We start from the raw sequence: 21361 nt of genomic DNA, 5'->3' as shown, positions 1-21361 counted from the left end.
ATATATATATATCTTCTTTTTCATATTCTTTTGCATTATGGTTTATCACAGGATATTGAATACAGTTCCCTGTGTTATACAGTAGGACCTTGTTGTTCTATGTTATTTAATTCTTTATAGCCGCCTGGGACCATGAGCTCAAAAGCCTGCTGGTGCCAAACTGAAATCCTCATGTAATCAATTACTTTAATACAGCCCAAATGAGCACATTTTAAGTCATTTGGAGCCTGCTTATTTTGTACACTCTGCAAAATTGCATCCAACATCTGCTAGCCAGAGATTAAGACAAACCCTGGCGCTATAACAGACCCTAAGCAGCTGCTGCCTTTCGGAGTTCTCTGACCCCAAGGCTCCGCCTTGTACTGCCGAGCGACATCACTTAGACCTGTAAGCAGCCCCCCTCCAATCCCCACCTGCCCCAGAAGTTCCCTTGCCCTCTTTCTCTTCTCAGTGGTGGTGGTGGCCACCCACTGTAGTCTCTGTAAGGTCTCATGCTCTGAGACTTCCCTTCACACATGCAATCTTATCAAAGTACCATCCCGCTGAACCTGATTGGGTACCACTGCCACTTCCTGGTCATATCTTTTTCCTTGATCAGCCCCGAAATCTTCCCACTCACTATAAGAACAAAGGCTGGGGAGATAACAGGAGCCAATCACATACCAGTGTAAGACCAAATTAGATGATGAATTGTAGTACCATTGGTCTTCTGCATTTTGACTATCTACTTGAATTAGTTTTATTAAGACCATTGGGTTCTTCTGAATATATTTTATATGAAATTCTTCAGATGAACCTAATATAATTTTCTCCCTTTTATATACATTTTCTCTCTTTAATCATATAACAAACAAGTTCTGAGCACACCTACAAAGCACTGAGCAATGCTGTGTGGCTTCAGCAGTGAACAAAAGCTCTGCCCTCATGGAGCTTACATCCTAGTGGAAATCAGTTTTGGCATGTCTATGATCACACTTTTAAGGACCTGATCCTAGTCATCCTTTCTAAGGCCTCCCTCCTGAGTAATGTGTGATAAATGCCACCATTCTGACTGATGTCCTTAGTGTACCACTTACGAGGGTTCTCTGCTGTGTGGGCTCTTAACCACTGGGATGTGTCGAGCTATGGCTGAAACACAGACTTTATTTTGTTTTGGCCACGCAGCATGCGGGATCTTAGTTCCCCGTCCAGGGACTGAACCCGTGTCCCCTGCAGTGGAAGCGCAGAGTCTTAACCACTGGACCGCCAGGGAAAGTCCCTGAAACACAGACTTTAATGAAAATATTTTCTCTCCTATTTGACCAAAGGATTAGATGAATTTAGACCTCGCTGAGGTCTTTGACAGACACCATTTCATAGAACTGTTTCCCTCCGTGGATGCTCTCATAAAGTTCCTCCCACTCTCATCACTTCTTCAAAATTCATCCTGGATAAACGTGATGATGTACAAAATGTGATCTCCAACTGAAGCGCCGACCGCAAGCTCATAATGGTAAGGCTTCTCTCCTGTGTGAACAGTCTGATGATTCTGGAGTCAAAAGAACCATCTGAAAACCATACTGTATACACTTTCATATCTGCATGGTTTCTCTCCAGAGTGGAGACTATGATGAAGCTGAGGTCTTGAGGTGTCACCGAAGCACTCAATACACATCCCCTATTTATAGTGTTTCTCTTCCATGTGCGTCCTCCAATTAATCCGTGAAGACTTTCCCACACGCCTCACAATTTGATGGTTTTCTCCCCATGTCCCCAACCCCGAGTATGGGCTCTCTGGCAGGCTTGAGGCTGTAGATTCTGACACAGTCTTTACCCTTTACTTCTCACATCTGAATGTTTTCTCTTCACTGCTGTCTCTCTGATGGACCAGAATGGCCTGACCGAAGCCCTTTCCACAGTCCTTGCAATTACAGAGTTTCTGTCCTGTGTGGATCCTACAATGAATTTTAAGATCTTCACTGTGACTGAAGTCTTTTCCACACTCCTTACATTTGTATGGTTTCTCACCGGTAGAAAACTGAACCTGACATCGCAAACTCCAACTTCAAGCCCTGCCCCTACTCCTCACGCTTGTAAGGTTTCCTTCAATTCAGTGCCTTCTGATGAACTTTAAAATATGAATTGATAGAAGCAGCTCTTTTTTAAAAAATAGGGATTCTCTCCTGTATGGACTACCAGATGGATTTCAGAATGGGAGTTTCTCCTGAAGTGCTTCCCACAGGCGCATATGTGTTTCTCTCCAGTGTGGACTCGACGGGCCTGAAGACTGAAGCCCTCATCACTTACTTAGGATACACACGGTTGCTCTCCAGTGTGGATTTTATGATAGGCCTAGGAGTGTCAGAGCTGGCTGAGGTCTTACCAGATTCCTCACATTTACAGGGTTTCTATCCCGTGGGGAATCCCCTGATGAATGTAAAGATTTGAGCTACAAATGAAGCCCTTCCTGCTTTCCTCACATTTGGACAGTTTCTCTCCCACGTGAACTTTCCAGTAAGCATTCTGTGCGGGTGCGTGATGGAAGCTCCGCCCACATACATCAGGGTTGATGGGTTTCTCCTCAGTGTGGATTCTCTAATGGCCCTGAGGATGCAAGGTGTGAACAAAGGCCCTACCGCGCTCGACAGTTAATAGCGTTTCTCTCCTGTCTGGATTTTGCAGTGAACACTAAGTGCTGATCTACAGCTGAAGCCTTTCCCATATTAGTGAGCTCTGAACGAAGCCCTTACCACACCTAAAGCATTTTCCTCCCATGTGAAGCCTCCAACGAATACAATGAGCTGAGCTGTAACAGAAGCCTCTCCGCATTTGCTACATGTGTAAAGTGTCTTTCTGAAGCAGACTCGCTGATGAAGATCAAAGTTGGAGACATTACTGAAGGCTTTTGCACACGCAGGACACTGGCAGCTTTTCTTTGCGTGTGAATTATTCTGCGCTGATCACTGGTTAATAGCTTCATTCTGGCTTTTCCATAATTACTGGAGTTATGAGATTTCTCTCTTTTGCAAACTCTCTGAATGTCATAGTGGTCTAAGATACAACCAAGCTTCCAACACACCAATCATACTTCGTGGTTCTTTTTTTTTTTTTTTTGCAGTACATGGGCCTCTCACTGTTGTGGCCTCTCCCACTGCGGAGCACAGGCTCTGGACATGCAGGCCCAGCAGCCACGGCCCACGGGCCCAGCCGCTCCGCAGCATGTGGGATCCTCCTGGACTGAGGCACGAACCCATGTCCCCTGCATCGGCAGGTGGACCCTCAACCACTGTGCCACCAGGGAAGCCCTCATGGTTCTTTTTTCATGGGAACTTGCTGACATCTACTCTTATTATCCTGTGCTTGGGTCAGACATGTTTTCCACCAAGAATGCGAGCCTCACGAGGAGGGAAGCTGAATTTTTTACATTATTGGAACCACCCCCTTTATGGTTTAAGATATGATTTTTGTCTTCAGAAAACTGAGCCAGTGCTCCTGCCTATACTTACAGGAGGAATTGCCTCGTTTCTGGAAATGAGAACCATCTATCATAGACTTTTGACACCTGGTTAAATCACTGGCAAGCTGTTGCTAGAACTGCTCGCAGGAAAGCTCTTTGTTTCCACCTCACTTTCTTTGTTGCCTCCTATGAGGACAGAGAATTCAGAAATGTGGACAAGTGACCTGCCTTGTTCAGAGATTTCAAGATTTCACACTTAGGACACAAAAGGAAACTTTAATAAACTCTGGGAAGGTTCAGCTTACATTTTTCACCATGTAACATGTTCTCTGATTTACAAGGCTTCAGAAAGCAGTAAGTGGTCCACTAGGCTCCACTTGGCATTAAGTGAGACCCACTGAAGACCAAATTAGAAATCAGTTGGCTGCAAAGTGACAAAAAAGACAACACTAACAAACAACTAAAAACAAAAACAAACAAATGAAAAGAAAACCAACCAAAAAATTCCACCTCAATGAAGACTGAAACTTCACAAGTTTTGGCAAAAGAATTCACTCCTTATGGTAATGGAATTACAATGAGAAAAGCAGATGGAAATACCATGTATTTAGAGGTTGTGCTCCTTCATGGAGAATATTTTGAGGCAGAGTTTAGAAGAGTTTGTGCTATAGAAAAGATTAAGTCACAAGGGATAATTAAGTAACATGTGTGTCAGTTTTAGACTGAGAGGTTTTGGGTTTGATACATACTGATAACTTGTTGCGCTTCTTTTTTAACTGAGTTTCACTAAAGTCCTGTAGAATCTTACATAATAAATGATGTAGTTGCATTAAGTGGAAATTTTAATGAAAACCAATAACATAGTCAATACTCTAGCACATTTGGGCTTATGTTATATAGTCTAAATATTCAATATTTAAAACTAGAAGTTTAAAATCTAGATATTTAAAACATGTCTGGAAATTTCTGCACAACCTAGATTTCTAGACAGGTAGTCTTATTTTTCTAGATTGATATTGACTATGAGTTGTCTCACCACTATTGTGAGTTCTTGATTACCTCCAAAATAATTTCAGGTTTAGAAATTTCTAAACTGTTTATTGTTACTATGATTCCTAAGTTTCTAAATTTAGACAGACACCTAAACGTTTGAGACTTTTTTTTCAATTTTTCATCTCACTGTTACATGACTTCAGAGGAATTGTTTTGAGAACTTCACTTCCCACCCTGTAAGAACAGTCAATTAAAAGTTGTCTCTCCTTGGGCTTCCCTGGTGGCGCAGTCGTTGAGGGTCCGCCTGCCAATGCAGGGGATGCGGGTTCATGCCCTGGTCCGGAAAGATCCCACATGCCGTGGAGCGGCTGGGCCTGTGAGCCATGGCCGTTGAACCTGCGCATCCGGAGCCTGTGCTCCACAACGGGAGAGGCCACAACAGTGAGAGGCCCGCGTACCGAAAAAAGAAAAAAAAAAGTTGTCTCTCCTGGGGACTTTCCCGGTGGCCCAGTGGATAAGAATCCACCTGCCAATGTAGGGGACACGGGTTCGAGCCCTGGTCCAGGAAGATCCCACATGCCGCAGAGCAACTAAGCCCGTGCGCCACAACTACTGAGCCTGCATGCTAGAGCCCGCGAGCCACAACTAATGAGCCCTTGTGCCACAACTACTGAAGCCCGCGCGCCTAGAGCCCGCGCTCCGCAACAAGAGAAGCCACTGCAAGGAGAAGCCCGTGCACCACAACGAAGAGTAGCCCCCGCTCGCCACAACTAGAGAAAGCCCATGTGCAGCAATGAAGGCCCAATGCACCAAAAATAAATAAAATTAAATCTTTAAAAAAAAAAAGTTGTCTCTTCTGGAACAGACTGGTGGTTGCCAAGGGGGAGGGGGTTGGGGGAGGGACAGAGTGAGAGGCTGGGGTTAGCAGATGTAAGCTTTTATATACAGAATGGATAAATGAGGTCCTACTGTATAGCACAGAGAATTATATTCAATATCCTATGATAAACCATAATGGAAAAGAATATTTTAAAAAAGAATGTATATATATGTACTACTGCACGGCAATAATTAACGCAACATTGTAAATCAACTATACTTCAAAAAAAAAAAGTTGTCTCTTCTGTTGTCGTGGCAGGGGCTTGATGAACAGGCTCTACATAACTCTGCTGAGCTGAATGTTTCAGAATCAGGGCCACGCTGCACAACCTACACATCTGGACATCAGGGCCCTACTCGAAAGAGTTAATAAAATGTTCACAGATGGGATTAGCAGGGGATTTTTCAGACAGAGTTTAAAGTCATTTTTGCCTTAGAACATCACACTGGAAACTTATGCTAATGTCTAAGGGGCTGTGAGGCCTTGGAATGGTTGGAATAACTTGCAAGCTTGGGAGCAAAGTACCTTTATCACCCACTGCCTGGAATGCAGTGTGAAAGCAGAGAGTGGTCCTTCAGCTCTTGCTGGGATATTTCTCCCATGAGAATTAAGGGGAAAGAAAGCTGATGTGGTAACATACGTGGTTTTAAAAACCTAGCAGTAATTCAGAGCTCCATAAATTCCGGGAAAAAAAAAAAGTAAAAACCTGGAAGCTAATCTTTTACAACAGAGACAGAGTCTGGGAGAATGAAGAGAGCAGGGCTCAATGCAAACTCTGAAAGCCAACTGTGGAAATGGACTTATAATGTGTCTGGAACCCTCATGTGGATGACCCCTCCCTTCCTTCAGGTTCCCCACTCAAATGTCAGCCCATCCATATAAAATTGGTTACTTTAGGGGCTTCCCTGGTGGCGCAGTGGTTGAGAGTCCGCCTGCCGATGCAGGGGACACGGGTTCGTGCCCCGGTCCGGGAAGATCCCACATGCTGTGGAGCGGCTGGGCCCGTGAGCCATGGCCGCTGAGCCTGCGCGTCCGGAGCCTGTGCTCCGCAACGGGAGAGGCCACAGTGGTGAGAGGCCCACGTACTGCAAAAAAAAAAAAAAAAAAAATGCTTAGGCCCTGCTAAAACTAAATTAGAATCTGTCAAGGCATCTGTAATTTTGGAAAGCTCCCCAGGTGATTTCAGGATGCAGTCAGGGCTGAGAACCACTGCACTAGGTGATGAACCCAGATGATTTGTGGCCTGAGTCCTTGCTCCCAGCCCCTACACAACCTGCCTCACTAGGAGTAAGGGAACTAACTGCCCAAGGGCTCCCAGCGAGCCAGGAAGGGAGCTAAGCCCAGCATCCAGGCCTCCTGACTTCCACCTTCCCTCTTCTCTCCATTATAGATACCAGTGGAGCAATCTCTAAGAAGAAAGAGAAGCATCATGGTTTCTTAGTGCCACTGGAGGCAAATACCCAGAGTGGAAAGGCAGACCTGATTTTAGATCTACCAGATCAACTTTAAAAAAAAAAAATAGAGGCAATTCTTATAAGCCCCTCCCTGTGCTGAAACATTCTGAATTCAAAGGATAAAGAAATCATGTTAAGCAGATTTTTTTTTCGGCTGTGCTGTGCAGCTTGTGGGATCTTAGTTCCCCAACCAGGGATTAAATCCAGGCCCTTGGCAGTGAAAGCACGGAGTCCTAACCACTGGACCGCCAGGGAATTCCCAAGCAGATATTTAAAAAGTAGTCTTCAATAGGCAAGACATGGAAACAACCTAAATGTCCATCAACAGATGAACGGATAAAGAAGATGTGGTACATATATATACAATGGAATATTACTCAGCCATAAAAAAAGAATGAACTAATGCCATTCACAGCAACACGGATGGACTTAGAACTTAACATACTAAGTGAAGTAAGTCAGACAGAGAAAGACAAATACCATATGATATCACTTATATGTGAAATCTAATATGACACACATGAACTTATCTACAAACAGAGACAGACTCACAGACAGAGAGAACAGACTTGTGGTTGCCAACGGGGAGGGATGCATTGGGAGTTTGGGATTAGCAGTGGCAAACTATTACATATAGAATGGATAAACAATAAGGTCCTACTGTATAGCACAGGGAGCTATGTTCAATATCCTATGATAAACCATAATAGAAAAAAATATGAAAAAGCATGTATATATGTATGTATGTATAACTGAATCACTTTGCTGTACAGCAGAAACGCAACATTGTAAATCAACTATACTTCAATTAAAAAAATAAAAGCCTTCGTATAGAATATTTATGTTTGTTCAAAGGTAAGATAGCATCCAAGTTTCAAAGTGAAGGGGGTGAGAGAGAAGAGGATACCTTGAAATATCTCTATGTGCTCTACATATTCCTTCTGAAAACTTCTTGCTTTTGTCATGCTTGATATTACAAAATAAAATGTCTTACGTATATTTAGTTTTTGCCAGACTCCAACACCATATATATATATAGTCTCTTTTAACCTATACAATATATATAGTCTCTTTTAACCCATACAATAACCTCATGAAATATGTAATGATATTGTCTGTATTTTACATCTTTGACCCTGAGGCACAGAGAGATTAAGTAACTTGCCCAAGGTCACTGAGTAAGTGTTAGAGCTCAAAACTAGCAGGTCTGGATCCGGAGTCTGAGCCTTAAGTGCTCAGAATATTGCCCCTAATCAATCAGCTCCCCTTCTCGTTGCCAGGGTTCTGCCTAAGATGGAAATGTGGTTTTGTTCTTGCATGACATACCTCTATGGCTCCCCTGTGCCTTTAAAATAAACACACAATTCACAGAAACTTTCCAGGTCAGACCTTTTCTCTCCCTCTCACCACACGGAATTTCTGGCCTTAGTATTCCACTTGCTTTCCCACAAAAGCCTCCAGGCCTCTCCTTGGGCTGTTCCTCTTTTACCATGGCCTCTTCCTGCTCATCTAGCTTTTAGACTTTAATTATTCTCAGCTTAAACATCCTCTGCTTCAATATGTTTTCTCCTGGTTTTGACCTCATCCTCAAAAACATCTAAGCCTACTTGACGTCCTAATGAAAGCAGAATATGCTGGCCAAGAGCCCAGGCAATGGAACCAGGCTGCTGGGACTTAACTCTGGCTCTGCCATTTCCTGGCTGTGTGACCCTCAGCATAAGCCATTGTTCAAGGAACCTCTCTGTGTGTCTGTTCCCTCATCTGTAAAACAACAGGGTCTTATGAGGAATACGCAGACTGATACCTGCAAAGCATTAGAGTCTCTGCCTGTTAAGAAGTGCCCAACAGATGCTAATAATTATCATCATTATGATCAAAGTTACCATATGATACATATAAGAGCCACACATTTGTGCTGGTTTGTTTCTAAAGACATGTGTCTTAGATCATGAAAATATTAGCAATAATTATATGTCAACTTTTGAATATTCTGAAAGTTGGCAGATGCTCCAAGAAATAAAGCAGCAGTTCTCAAAGGACAGCCTGTGGACCCCTGGGGGTCCCAGAGACCCCTTCAGAGAGTCTGTAGGGTCGAAACTATTTTCCTAATAATACCAAGGCACTGGTTGTCTTTTTCGCTGTCTGTAATCACAATGATGGTGCAAAAGAATGCTGTTTAAAATCGCTAGCACCTTGGCATAAATCAAAGCAGTGACACCAAAAATGTAAGCAGTTGCTGTATTCTTTTTTTTTTTTTTTTTTTTTTTTTTAAGCGGTAAGCAGGTCTCTCACTGTTGTGGCCTCTCCCGTTGCGGAGCACAGGCTCCGGACGCGCAGGCTCAGCGGCCATGGCTCACAGGCCCAGCCGCTCCGCGGCATGTGGGATCTTCCCGGACCGGGGCACGAACCCGTGTCCCCTGCATCGGCAGACGGACTCGCAACCACTGCGCCACCAGGGAAGCCCCACTGTATTCTCTATTGCTTTTCACTCACAGTAAAAACAGTGATAGTTTCACTTAAGAAAGTTCCTGATGAAACAGTAAAAGTTATTAATTAAAAAAAAAAGTTATTAATTTTACTGCATCTCAGTCCTGGGGTATACGTCCTTGTGATAGTCTACAGTAAAATTTATGCTTACTTACTGCATATGCTTACTGACAACAATGGTTGGCCCAAGAAAAGGCAGCTGTGGCCATTCTTGGAGTTACCAGGAATACTAGGCATTCCTTTCTGGAAAACATCCCTTTTCTTGAAAGAACAACTGACAAACTATGGTTGCTCAGATCTAGGTATCTGGCAGAACTTTTGGAAATGAACAAAACAAGTCTGTTACTTCAAAGAAAATTACTGGCAGCAAAGTATCGGAATTTTGGAAAACTTGTATCACTGAGAGCTTGACAGCCTCCCAGTGCTTAAAGACTTAAGGTCTTTAGAGACAACTTTTCTGATGAGACTGGTGATGGTATTGACAAATATGATTTTTTAAAATCTTGTAAAATCAAATGTGTCAATATTTGAAATATCTGTAAAACTCGGCCATTAACATTTTCCAATTGAGCGATGCATCATTTCATAAAACATTAATGGATGAAAGACTCAAAGTACACAAAATACAAAACTGACCAAAGGGTTGTAATGTAATGTAATACAAAAAGTACTCTGATATGGTTTCAGATTCCACATAACCTTAAGAAACTATCACTTGTGGCTCTTGGGTGCAGTATCAAAGGAGAATATTATCTGTAAGGTCTATTAAAATAATCCTTTTTTTCCTAACTATAACTGTGGGAGGCTGGATTTTCTTCATCACTTTAACTAAAACAATATCTCACAACAGATAGCACAAGAGAACATGAAAATCCAGCTATTTTTCTTATAAAAAGTCAAGAATTAAAGAGATTTGCAAAAATGTAAAACATCGCTACTCTTCTCATTAAATATGTATATGGAAATACAGTTTTCTCATAAAAGCTAGTTCTGCTATAGGTTTATTTTAAAAAACAGATTAATAAAAAATTTTAAAGTAATTTTTTTAAAGTATTACTATTCCTGAACAGTAAATACACTTTTCATAGGGCTACTCTAAATGTAATTTGTATAAAGCCCTTAGACTGGAACTTAACAACTAAGGCTTAATTACTGGCATCGCTCACAACAAAATAAATACACAACCTACCTTTTCTTCCATTTATGTGAACATCTTTTACAGAAGAAGAATGCCAAGTCCTACTCACGTGGGGCCCTGGGCCAGGAGCCAAGGGGATACTTACCCCCTGCACTTCGGTGCAAGTCCTTCCTGTGAAGTCAGGGCTGGGGAAGGAAAGGAGGCTGTGAAATATCACCATTGCCCTAATGAACTACAGAGGACATTCCAAAGCTATTAGGAAGGTACTGCTATCAACCCATTTAACAGATGAGCACACAGAGGCACAGAGAGATTAAATAACTTGCCCAATGTTATACTGCCAGAAAGTGTCTGACAGGTGGGGGAGGCGAGTTGGGGGAGCTGAGCGCGGGAAAGACTGCAACCAGGGCCCGCGCCCAACTCCGGGACAGGAGAATCTCCCCAAACTCGAGACGACTTCGCCTAACTGAACTAAAACTGTCGTCCTTACATCTCAAATATCCGCTTTTCCCCTTAAACTCACAACCGGGTTGCTGTTGCTCGAGAGCAACTCGAGGAAGTTCCGAAGGGTGGCGGGACGCGAAACTGACAATCATTACTCGAAAAGATGGTCATAACCTCGCCCACCTGGGCCGGAAGTGCCTGCAACTACCAGGAGCCCTAGATCAACATTTCCCAGAATTCCCCATCACGGCCCTTTGGGAACGGAAGTGCCTGGGACTACACGGAGTTCCTGGACTACACTTCCCAGAACGCCCGAGGACAACATCCACAGCCCCGCCCATCGGGGCGGAAGTGCCTGCGAGTACTCGGAGCTCCTGAGACGTGTTTCCCAGAATGCCGAGGGGGAGCGCTGTCCACGGTCCTGCCTGCCTGGTGCAAAAGTGCTTGCAGTCGTTGGGAGCGCCTGAGCAACAATGACTACAGCCTCGGCTTCCTGGGCGGAAATGTGGATTACTACACTGAGTACATATATTAAATTTCCCAGAGTCCTGGAGGGGGAAATATTCTACAGACATGTTCTGGAGCCCAAATGTCTCCAAAAGAACCCAGAGCTCCAGTGGACTGAGTGCCACTGACCTGCTTGCCTGGACAGAAGTTTCTTTTTCTAGATCTGGATCTTCTAGACCAGTTTCCAGAGTGGCTGCATGAGGGTGCTTCCTGCCATGCAGCCCTTTGGTGTTACAAATAATTGGGTTCAGTTTGGATGAATTCTGTGCCGCTGATTGAGCCCAGTTTTCCCTTTTCTTTTTCTCACTGCCCCCCCCCCCGCCTTTCTCATATAACTATACTAATAAGCGGTTGTCAAGGAAATATGTTGTATAGGAGAGAAAAGTGAAGCTTGAAATATGGAAAGAAAATAAAAATCATCATAGAGATGATGTGTGGGTTAAAAACGGAGATCTTGAAAGAGGATTGGCCTGAACAGCACTGAACAATTTAAGGAACACAAGATCTCAGTCTTACCTTGACTGGATTGCCTTCTTTGTTCCATGTGTACCTGGATGCATCTGGAACTCTTAACGGTGTCAGCTAGGGTGGGCTGTTGATTCCGAAGTACCAAGAAATCACAAAAAGGCAAATGTTCATCAGGTCATAATGCAGAAACATTAAAAACTTCCAGCATTTCCTTGATTTTAATTTCTCACTTTAAAAGTGAATGAAAGCTGCACTGGCAGGGAACTGGAATAAACACTGCAATATTGAAAGGGGTAAATCCTATATAAAATCTTGAGAATATTTCTTTTTTGAGTTTATCTCAGATATTATATCACCTACTACCAACCTGATCTTTGCACAGTAAATCCAATAAATTAATAACATGCTTTAGTATTCCACAAGCCAGCTGAAATCAGAGAGGCCATGATTTATCCTGTGAGATATGGGCTCAAGTCCAGAAAAACTGTAGAACAACAAACACTACCACCACCAAAACCAAATCCAAACCAAAACAAACAAAAAACCCCACAAAACCCCAAACCCAGAAAGGTTGTCCTGTCTACTTTTCTCTTGCATAAGAATGAAATATTCTATTATGAAAACTTTAAAAAACACCAGTGGAGAAAAAAGTTAAATGTGCATAAACTCATCTTACAGATTAAACGTTATTGATGTGTTGCCCCATGTGCTTCATCTAACTCTTTTTTCTTCCTTTTTTATTATTGAAATAAAGTACAGATCCATGACATCTTGTCATTTCTCCCTAAAATATTTTCATATATTTCTCAAAAACATAAGGACATTTATTTGCATAACCACAATATTATCACACTGAACAAAATTAATAATACCTCCTTAATATTAATTTATTCTATCCTTATTTGAAGTCCCAATTTCTTTCAAAAGTCTTTCACACTTGGTTTTTTTGAATATCAAAACACGTCCATTCATTGCATGATTGTTGCATAAGTCTTGTGACTCTCCTGCATCTTCTTGACCTACTGAAGAAATTATATCAGTTGTCATGTAGGATTCCCATATAGTGGATCTGTCTGAGAGCTTCCTGGATCTGTCATTTAACTTTTTCCTCAATTGTTGTTTTATGTGGAGGACTCCAAAGCAATGCACACTGAGAGTAAGAGTGAAAAGGGAAGTAGACTTTCAGCCCAACTCTGAGTCATCTTTATCCCCTGAGAGTGTATTAAGGAAATCCTGGATTGCTGACGGCCTCACAGCTAACTGTTGGAAGAAAATGACATTTTCTCTGGAAGAAAGACATTACCAACCTTGGCTACAAATTATCACTATGTTAAAAACTACAACATAGGGCCTTCCCTGGTGGTCCAGTGGTTAGACTCCGTGCTTCCACTGCAGGGGGCACCAGTTTGATATCTGGTGGGGAAACTAAGATCCTGCATGCTGCATGGCAAACAAAACAACAAAACCAAAAAAACTACAACATAAATAATGGACAAAGTAAATTTTAACATCAAAAAACTATGCTGGGGGCTTCCCTGGTGGCGCAGTGGTTGAGAGTCCGCCTGCCGATGCAGGGGACACGGGTTCGTGCCCCGGTCCGGGAAGATCCCACATGCGCAGAGCGGCTGGGCCCGTGAGCCATGGCCGCTGAGCCTGCGCGTCCGGAGCCTGTGCTCTGCAACGGGAGAGGCCACAACAGTGAGAGGCCCGTGTACCGCAAAAAAAAAAAAAAAAAAAACTATGCTGGAACTACTATAGGATACATCATAGTGATAAAAGATTAAATTATCCAAGAACATAACACAAATATATATCTACACACATGTAATAAATATCCTCAAATATATTTTTTAATCTGGCAAAACTAAAGGGAGAAATACTCTCTGATTACCTAATAAAATACACACACATGCGTGCACACACACACAAACAGTAAAAAACAGTTAAGTATATGGAAAAATTAACCCAATTAGGAAATTTGATCTAATTATATGTAGAATACACATCTGCTCAGGTACATATAGAATGTTTACAAAATTTGACCATATGCTGGACCATAAAGCATAAATAGCAAATTTCAAAACACTTTAATAATATAAAGTATATTCTCTGGATAAGGTGCAATAAAGCTAGAAATCAGTAATGAAATCCTTACTAGACAATTGTAGCATGTCTGTAAATTAAGAAAATCAATCTTAACCATGAATTCTTTTTTCTTTTTAATTTTTGGCTGTGTTGGGTCTTAGTTGCTGCCCACAGGCTTTCTCTAGTTGTGGAGAGCGGGGTCTACTCTTTGTTGAGGTGGGCGGGCTTCTCATTGCAATGGCTTTTCTTGTTGTGGAGCATGGGTACTACGCACGCATGCTTCAGTAGTTGTGGCACATGGGCTTAGTAGCTGTGGCACACGGGCTTAGTTGCTCTGCAGCATATGGTATCTTCCTGGACCAGGGCTTAAACCCGTGCCCCCTGCATTGGCAGGTGGATTCTTAATCACTGCACCACCAGGGAAGTCCCTGTAGTAAGTCTTGAGATCAGACATTATGAGTTTTCCAACATTGTTCTTCATTTTTTAATATTTTTAAAGCTACTCGTTTCATTGCTTTTTGTATAGATTTTAGAAATAGTTTGTCAATTTCGGCAGTAACTCCTGCTGGGATACTGAGCGGGACTATGTTGCACTTATAGATCAACTTAGGATAAATGGCTTAACAATATTGAGTCTTCCATTCCATGGAACAGGTCACATCTCTTCGAGTAGTCTTCTAAATCTTTCATCAGTATTTCATAGTATGCAGCATAGAGATCACACACACTCACCCCCACCCCACCTACCAAAACACACACAAATTATATATTTGGGGCTACTGAACTGATACTGCTTTTTTCTTTCTTAATCTCAGTTTCCAGTAGTTTAAGACTAACATAGTGATTTTGTATATTTACTTTGTTTCCTATGACTTTGCTAAACTCACCATTTCTACTAGCTTTTCTGTTGATTCTTTGGACTTTTATACATAGAGAATCTTGTCTTCTGCAAATAGTTTTATTTTTTCCTTTCCTATCTGTATATCTTTTCTTTTTCTCACTTCAGTGCACTGGCTATTAGCTCCTGTATGATGTTGACATGGTGGTGAGAATAGAAATCTTTGACTTGTTTCCAAACTTTGGGTGAAAAGTATTCAATCTTTCACCATTAAAAATGATGTTATCAGTATTTTGTCAACATTCTTTATCAGCTCAAGGAAGGCTCCCTTTGATTCCTAGGTGTTTCTTTTTGTCTGAAGTCATAAATGGATGTTCAATTTTGTCAAATGCTTTTCCTTCATCTTTTTCTTCTTTTTTTCTGTGGATACAGTGAATTAGGCAGTTTGATTTTCATATATTGAAACAATCTGCATTTCCAGAATCTTTCATGATGCATTATACTTTTTATAAATTGCTGAATATGATAATATTTCATTGAGGATTTTTGTGACTTTGTTCATGAAGGATATTAGTCAATAGTTTTCTGTTCTTATAATGTCACTGTTGGATTTTGTTATCAGGGTAATGCTAGCTTTGTAAAATAACTTAGAAAGGTTTCACTTCCATTTTTTTTTTGAAGCTTTTTTTGGTAGAATTAGAATCATTTTTTCCCTTATGTTTGGCTAGAATTTGCCAGTAAAATCATCTGTCCCTAAATTGTCTTTGTTGGTTTTTAATCTGTAAATTCAACTTCTTCAGGAGATACAGGGCTATTCAGGTTGTCTACTTCATGTGTATGCATGGGTAATTTGTGTCTTTCAAGGAACTTGTACATTTTGATTAAATTGTCAAATTTATAGGCACAAAGGTGTTCCTAATATTCACGGGGACCTCAACACCTAGAAACCATGCAGTGGGTGCACACTCTGGGACGGCTGCTCCAGGTGGGAGGCAACAGGTATCACTTGCTCAATGTAGTTTAATTACTTTGGGGTCAGAGAACACTGTATAGTTTTACTTCTTTTAAACTTGGCATGGCTTGTTTTATGGCCCAGAATATGATTTATCTTGGTGAATATTCCAAATGCACTTGAAACGAATGTGTACTTGATCACTGTTGGATGAAGTGTTCTCTAAATGGCAAATAAGTTAAGTTGGGTAGAAGTGTTGTTCAAGCCTTCTCTGTCTTTATTGATGTTGTCATCTTGTTTTTATCAATTACTAAGATAACTACTGAGGTCTCCAACTATACTTGTGGTTTTCTACCAGGTTTTTTTTTCATGAATCTTGAAGCTCTGTTGTTAGATGCATACACATTTGGCACTGCAAGTCTTCCTGGTATATCCTTGGTAATATTCCTTGTATGAATTCTTTGTTGGTATTAATATAGCTAGTCCAGCTTTCTTTTTTTCTTTCCTTCCTTCCTCCCTCCCTCCCTCCCTCCCTCCCTCCCTCCCTTTATTGCTGTGTTGGATCTTCGTTGCTGTGCGCAGGCTTTCTCTACTTGCAGCTAGCAGGGGCTACTCTTTGTTGCGGTGTGCAGGCTTCTCATTGAGGTGGCTTCTCTTGTTGCAGAGCACAGGCTCTAGGCATGTGGGCTTCAGTAGTTGTGGCACACGGGTTTAACTGCTCTGCAGCATGTGGGATCTTCCCAGACCAGGGCTCGAATCCATGTCCCCTGCATTGGCAGGCAGATTCTTAACCACTGTACCACCAGGGAAGTCCCCTCCAGCTTTCTTTTAACTAATTTTAGCATGGCATGCCTTTTTCCATCCTAGTCTTTAAATCTACTTATCTCTTTATATTTAAAAAGGGTTTCTTGTAGAAAATATAAAGCATATAGTTGGGTCTTGCTTTTTAATCCAATCTGACAAACTCTGTTTTAAGTGGTGTGTTTAGAACATTTACATTTAATGTAATTTTTGATATCACTGGATTTGAACCTACCATCATGCTAATTGTTTCCTATTTGTGCCATATGTTATTTGTTCAATTTTCCTGTCTGCTTTTGGATTATCTTTTAGAATTCCAACTTATCTCCACTACTGGCTTATTAGTTATATGCCACTTAAATTTTTTAAATGGTTGCTCAAGGGCTTATAATATGCATCTATTATTTTTCAGTCTACTTTCTAATAAGATGATGCTCATTCACATAGTATATGACAGCTACTTCCAATTTCTCTGCCCTGTTTTGTGGTATTGTTACATTTTATTTTTATATATGCTATAAACTCACAAAACTTTGCTTCTGTTTTTGCTTTAGAAGTTGTATTTTCCAGTGATTAGAAATAAGAAAAATTATTTTATATTTTACTTCCTTTTTAACCATTTTAAAACTTCTTTATTAGATCCAAGTCTGTTTCTGGTATGATACTCTTCCAACCTATGGAAAATTCCTTTAATACTTTTGTAGTGCAGATCTGCTGGCAGTATATTCTATTAACTTTTGTTCATATGAAAATGTCTTTATTTTGCATACTTTTTTGGAAGATTTTTTCATTGGGCTTGGAATTTTTGATTCACAGTATTTTGTTTCAGAATATTAAAGATGTTACTCCAATGTCTTCTGGCTTACGTTTTTTTAAATTTTTTATTTATTTATTTTTGGCTGCATTGGGTCTTCATTGCTGCATGCGGGCTTTCTCTAGTTGTGGTGAGCAGGGGCTACTCTTTGTTGTGGTGCACTGGCTTCTCATTGCACTGGCTTCTCTTGTGGAACATGGGCTCTAGGCATGCGGGCTTCAGTAGTTGTGGCTCGCAGACTCTAGAGCACAGGCTCAGTAGTTGTGGCACATGGGCTTAGTTGCTCTGAGGCATGTGGGACCTTCCCAGACCAGGGCTCGAACCCGGGTCTCCTGCATTGGCAGGTGGATTCTTAACCACTGCACCATCAGGGAATCCCCTGGATTTTAGCCCCTGGTTTTTTTCCTTTAAGTTGGGGGGAGAAGAAATCTCTCTAGTTTTATTTATTTATTTACGGCTGTGTTGGGTCTTAGTTGCGGCACACGGGATCTTTGTTGAGGCATGTGGGATCTTTGGTTGCAGCATGTGGGCTCTTCGTTGTGGCACATAGGCTTCTCTCTAGTTGTGCTGCACGGGTTTTCTATTCTCTAGTTGTGGTGCACAGGCTCCAGGGCACATGGGCTCTGTAGTTATGGTGAGCGGGTTCCAGAGGGCATGGGCTCTGTAGTTTGCGGCATGTAGGCTCTCTGGTTGAGACACACAAGCTCAGTAGTTGTGGTGCACAGGCTTAGTTGCCCTGCGGCACGTGGGATCTTAGTCTCCTAATTATTGAACCTGTGTCCCCTGCATGGAAGGCGGATTTTTTACCACTGGACCACCAGGGAAGTCCCTTCTGGCTTACATGGTTTTTGATGGGAAGTCTCCTCTCTTCCTCATCTCTGTTCTTTGTATGTAATGTGGCCTTTTTCTGTCAATATTTCCTGCATTGTTCATTTGCTGCTGTTTGGCAATAATGTGCCTAGTTTTTTGGTTTTTGCATTGTTTGTTTTAAAATTCTGCTTGTGTATTCTTGAGTTCTTGGATTCGGTGAAGTCTTTTATTATTTTAAAAATATTCGCAGCCACTATCTCTTGAAATATTTTTCTTCTCATTCTCTCTCTCCTTTCACCCTGGGTTTCCAATTATACGTAAGTTTGACCACAAAAAGTTTCCCCATAGTTCTTGGATACTCTATTCTGTTTTCTTTACACTTTTTGTTTCAGGTTGGATGATTTTGATTAGCCTTTATTCAAGTTCTTTGACACTTTTTTCAGCTGTGTTTAGCCTACTTACAAGTCCTACAAAATCATCCTTTGTGATAAATTTTCTTTTCTAGCATTTCCCATTTGATTCTGTATTAATTTCCACTGAAATTCCCTAATCTGTTCATGTATATTGTCTGCCCTTTTCATGAAAGCATTTAACACATCAACCAGTCATATAAAATTCTCTGGCATTTCCAAAATATAGTCATCTCTAAGTGTGGTTTTATTGATTGGTCTGCTGTCTCTTGGCAGAGGGTTATATATTTTTTAATCTTGTAAGGTTTTACTGAATGCAAGATACCATGTATCAAACAGTAGAGACTGAAATAAATAGTATTTTCGCCTGGAACTGGGCACACCTGTTCTGCTAGGATGTTAGGGTGGGGTGTTGAATCAGTCTGGTCAGGAATTAAGTTGAAATCGGATTCTGTTGTTGCAATAGTTATCTTCAGTACACTGCTTCAAAATTTTCTAATGTTACCTTGTGCTTAGGGTGGGGGCTGGAGTGCTGGAGGATTTTCCTCAATGTTCCTTCTCCACCTTCAGCTTTTAGCTATCCCTATGCACCTGTGCCACAGAAGGATTCTCTGTCCATGTTCTTGCCTTTTCCCCAATGTAGCCTGCTATTGCTTGTCACTAGGAGAAAGCTAGCATGTTTATGGGGACCAGGAATGTTCTGTATTGTCTTGGTTTAGTCTTAGTCTTGAGCGGGGATTGGAGAGATCAGACACCTTGTGAATTTGGGGGAGCTAGGACTACGTAACACTAAAAATGACACAAACTCTCTTCTCTAGGCTGTGAACAATAAAGCAGGTGATATTTTCATTTGTGAGCAAACTGAAGACAAGAGTCCACATAAAAGGACAGAGGTAAGAGACTAAAGCAAAATAAAGTCTCCTTGACTGACCCAGACCCAAGTCTTACCTTACCTACATCTCTTCACTTATATGAACTGAGAAACATTTTTGGTTTAAGCAATTCTGAGCTATATTTTGTTACCTACAACTAAAAGCATCCTAACTGATAAAACCACCATGAGCTCTCATGATCTTCCTTTGGAAGTGATCGTAGTAAAGAAATGCATTAGAAGCCCTGAATTTCTGATGATACTGTGAAACTTGAACTAGCACCTTGGAAGCCAGGTTAAGCCAGTGCCTTGGTCACCCCATTCACCCAACGGGCTGAAATCTGACAGAAAAACTATGGTGTACCAATTTATACTACTACTGAATTGTACTAGGAGATTTAAGGCTGCATGTGCTTTGAGACCTAAAGAAATTTTATAGAAAGGTAAAGCTGCTAACACCTAATTTATCTGTATTCTCTAGAGACTTTTTGATGCCATCTAATGAAATAGAGTGATCACATTATGAGTTCTTAACTATAAGGGACAATATCTCAGTAGTTTATTGCTTTGGTAAAATGTTAACTGTGAATTTTTAAAAATAAAGTACAAGAAAGACTAAGCCAAAATTCTGCTTGCCACAGAAAACCACTGTATACAGGACAGTGAGTAATCTTTCACAGATAATCTATTAAGCATGTATTTGAACATATATGTATACAGCCCTAAGATAACTGGATATTATGAAGGTACAATCCGCATTTTTACTAAACAAGATACATGAATCTTCTCTGTCATTTTAGATTGATTTCATACTTTCTGTAGCTCCATATTATAGGAACACAAAGATATTTATCTAAACTCTTATTAATTTCCAATTAAAAAAATTACCCTTATGTACACATCCTTTCTGTTAAAACTGCTTTACCTTAAATTATTATTCTATGATTTCCAAATGGGTACGTACACTTTACATTTTGATACATATTGTATGACTCTTCTCTAACAAACTTGTATTTTTCACTCCCTCCAACAAAATGCATTGTTCTTGAAGACAGAGACTAGCAAGTAAAAGGAAATCTTATCCTAATAATCAATACATTTGAAAAAATGTTTAGAAAAATTCAATATTTTTCCTTTCTTTACTAAAAATAGAATTACCATATGATCCACCAATCCCACTTCTGGGCATATATCTAGACAAAACTATAATTCAAAAAGATACATGCACCCCCTATATTCATAGAAGCACTATTCACAAAGCCAAGACATGGAAACAACATAAATGTCCATCAACAGGTGAATGGATAAAGAAGATGTGGCACATATATACAATGGAGTACTACTCAGCCATAGAAAAGAAGAAAATAATGCCATTTGCAGCAACATGGATGTAAGTAGAGATTATCATACTAAGTGAAGTAAGTCAGAAAGCGAAGGACAAATAACATATGATATCACTTTTATGTGGAATCTAAAATATGACACAGAAGAACCTATCTATGAAATGGAAACAGAGTCACAGACATAGAGAACAGACTGGTAGTTGCCAGGGGGAAGGGGATTGAGGGAGGGATGGAGTGGGAGGTTAGGGTTAGCAGATATAAGCTTTTATATATAGAATGGATAAGGTCCTACTGTATAGCAGAGAACTATATTCAATATCCTATGATATATCATAATGGAAAAGAATAAAAAATAGAATGTATATGTATGTATAACTGAATCATTTTGCTGTACAGCAGTAATTAACATAACATTGTAAATCAACTATACTTCAATAAAAAAATATTGATATTTTTCTTTCTTTGTGTGAGTGGAAGAAGTATGGAGATGTGAAACTTGACAAAATTAAAGTCCTCCAAACTTGTCACAGATCCTGCCTAAGGAGGTCTGAATTGGACAAAGTCTATAACGCCTAGAAATCAGTCAGATCAAAAGGATTTTGATGGAAATATGGAGACTAAAAAACCAAG

The 21361-nt window shown here is 40.7% G+C and overlaps 1 protein-coding gene across 2 annotated transcripts in view; it reads right to left on the bottom strand.

Annotated features, from left to right (window-relative positions):
* The window catches only part of LOC132510509 (zinc finger protein 235), a 58708-nt gene extending 47739 nt beyond the window's left edge, over positions 1-10969 (bottom strand). The window contains exons 1-2 of one of the 2 annotated variants that reach the window (XM_060132699.1): positions 10879-10969; positions 10440-10573 (exon numbers count right to left, since the gene is read on the bottom strand). In XM_060132699.1, the coding sequence (XP_059988682.1) occupies positions 10440-10451 (12 nt within the window). In that variant the 5' untranslated portion in view covers positions 10452-10573; positions 10879-10969. The remainder of the gene's footprint in view (positions 1-10439; positions 10574-10878) is intronic. The other variant, XM_060132702.1, reaches the window with a different exon arrangement.
* Between the last annotated feature and the right edge of the window lie 10392 nt (positions 10970-21361).

This window comes from Lagenorhynchus albirostris, chromosome 19 (genome assembly GCF_949774975.1).
Source record: "Lagenorhynchus albirostris chromosome 19, mLagAlb1.1, whole genome shotgun sequence".
NCBI lineage: Eukaryota > Metazoa > Chordata > Mammalia > Artiodactyla > Delphinidae > Lagenorhynchus > Lagenorhynchus albirostris.
The sequence above is the reverse complement of the archived record's forward strand: the minus strand, read 5'-3'. Positions and strand labels throughout refer to the sequence as shown.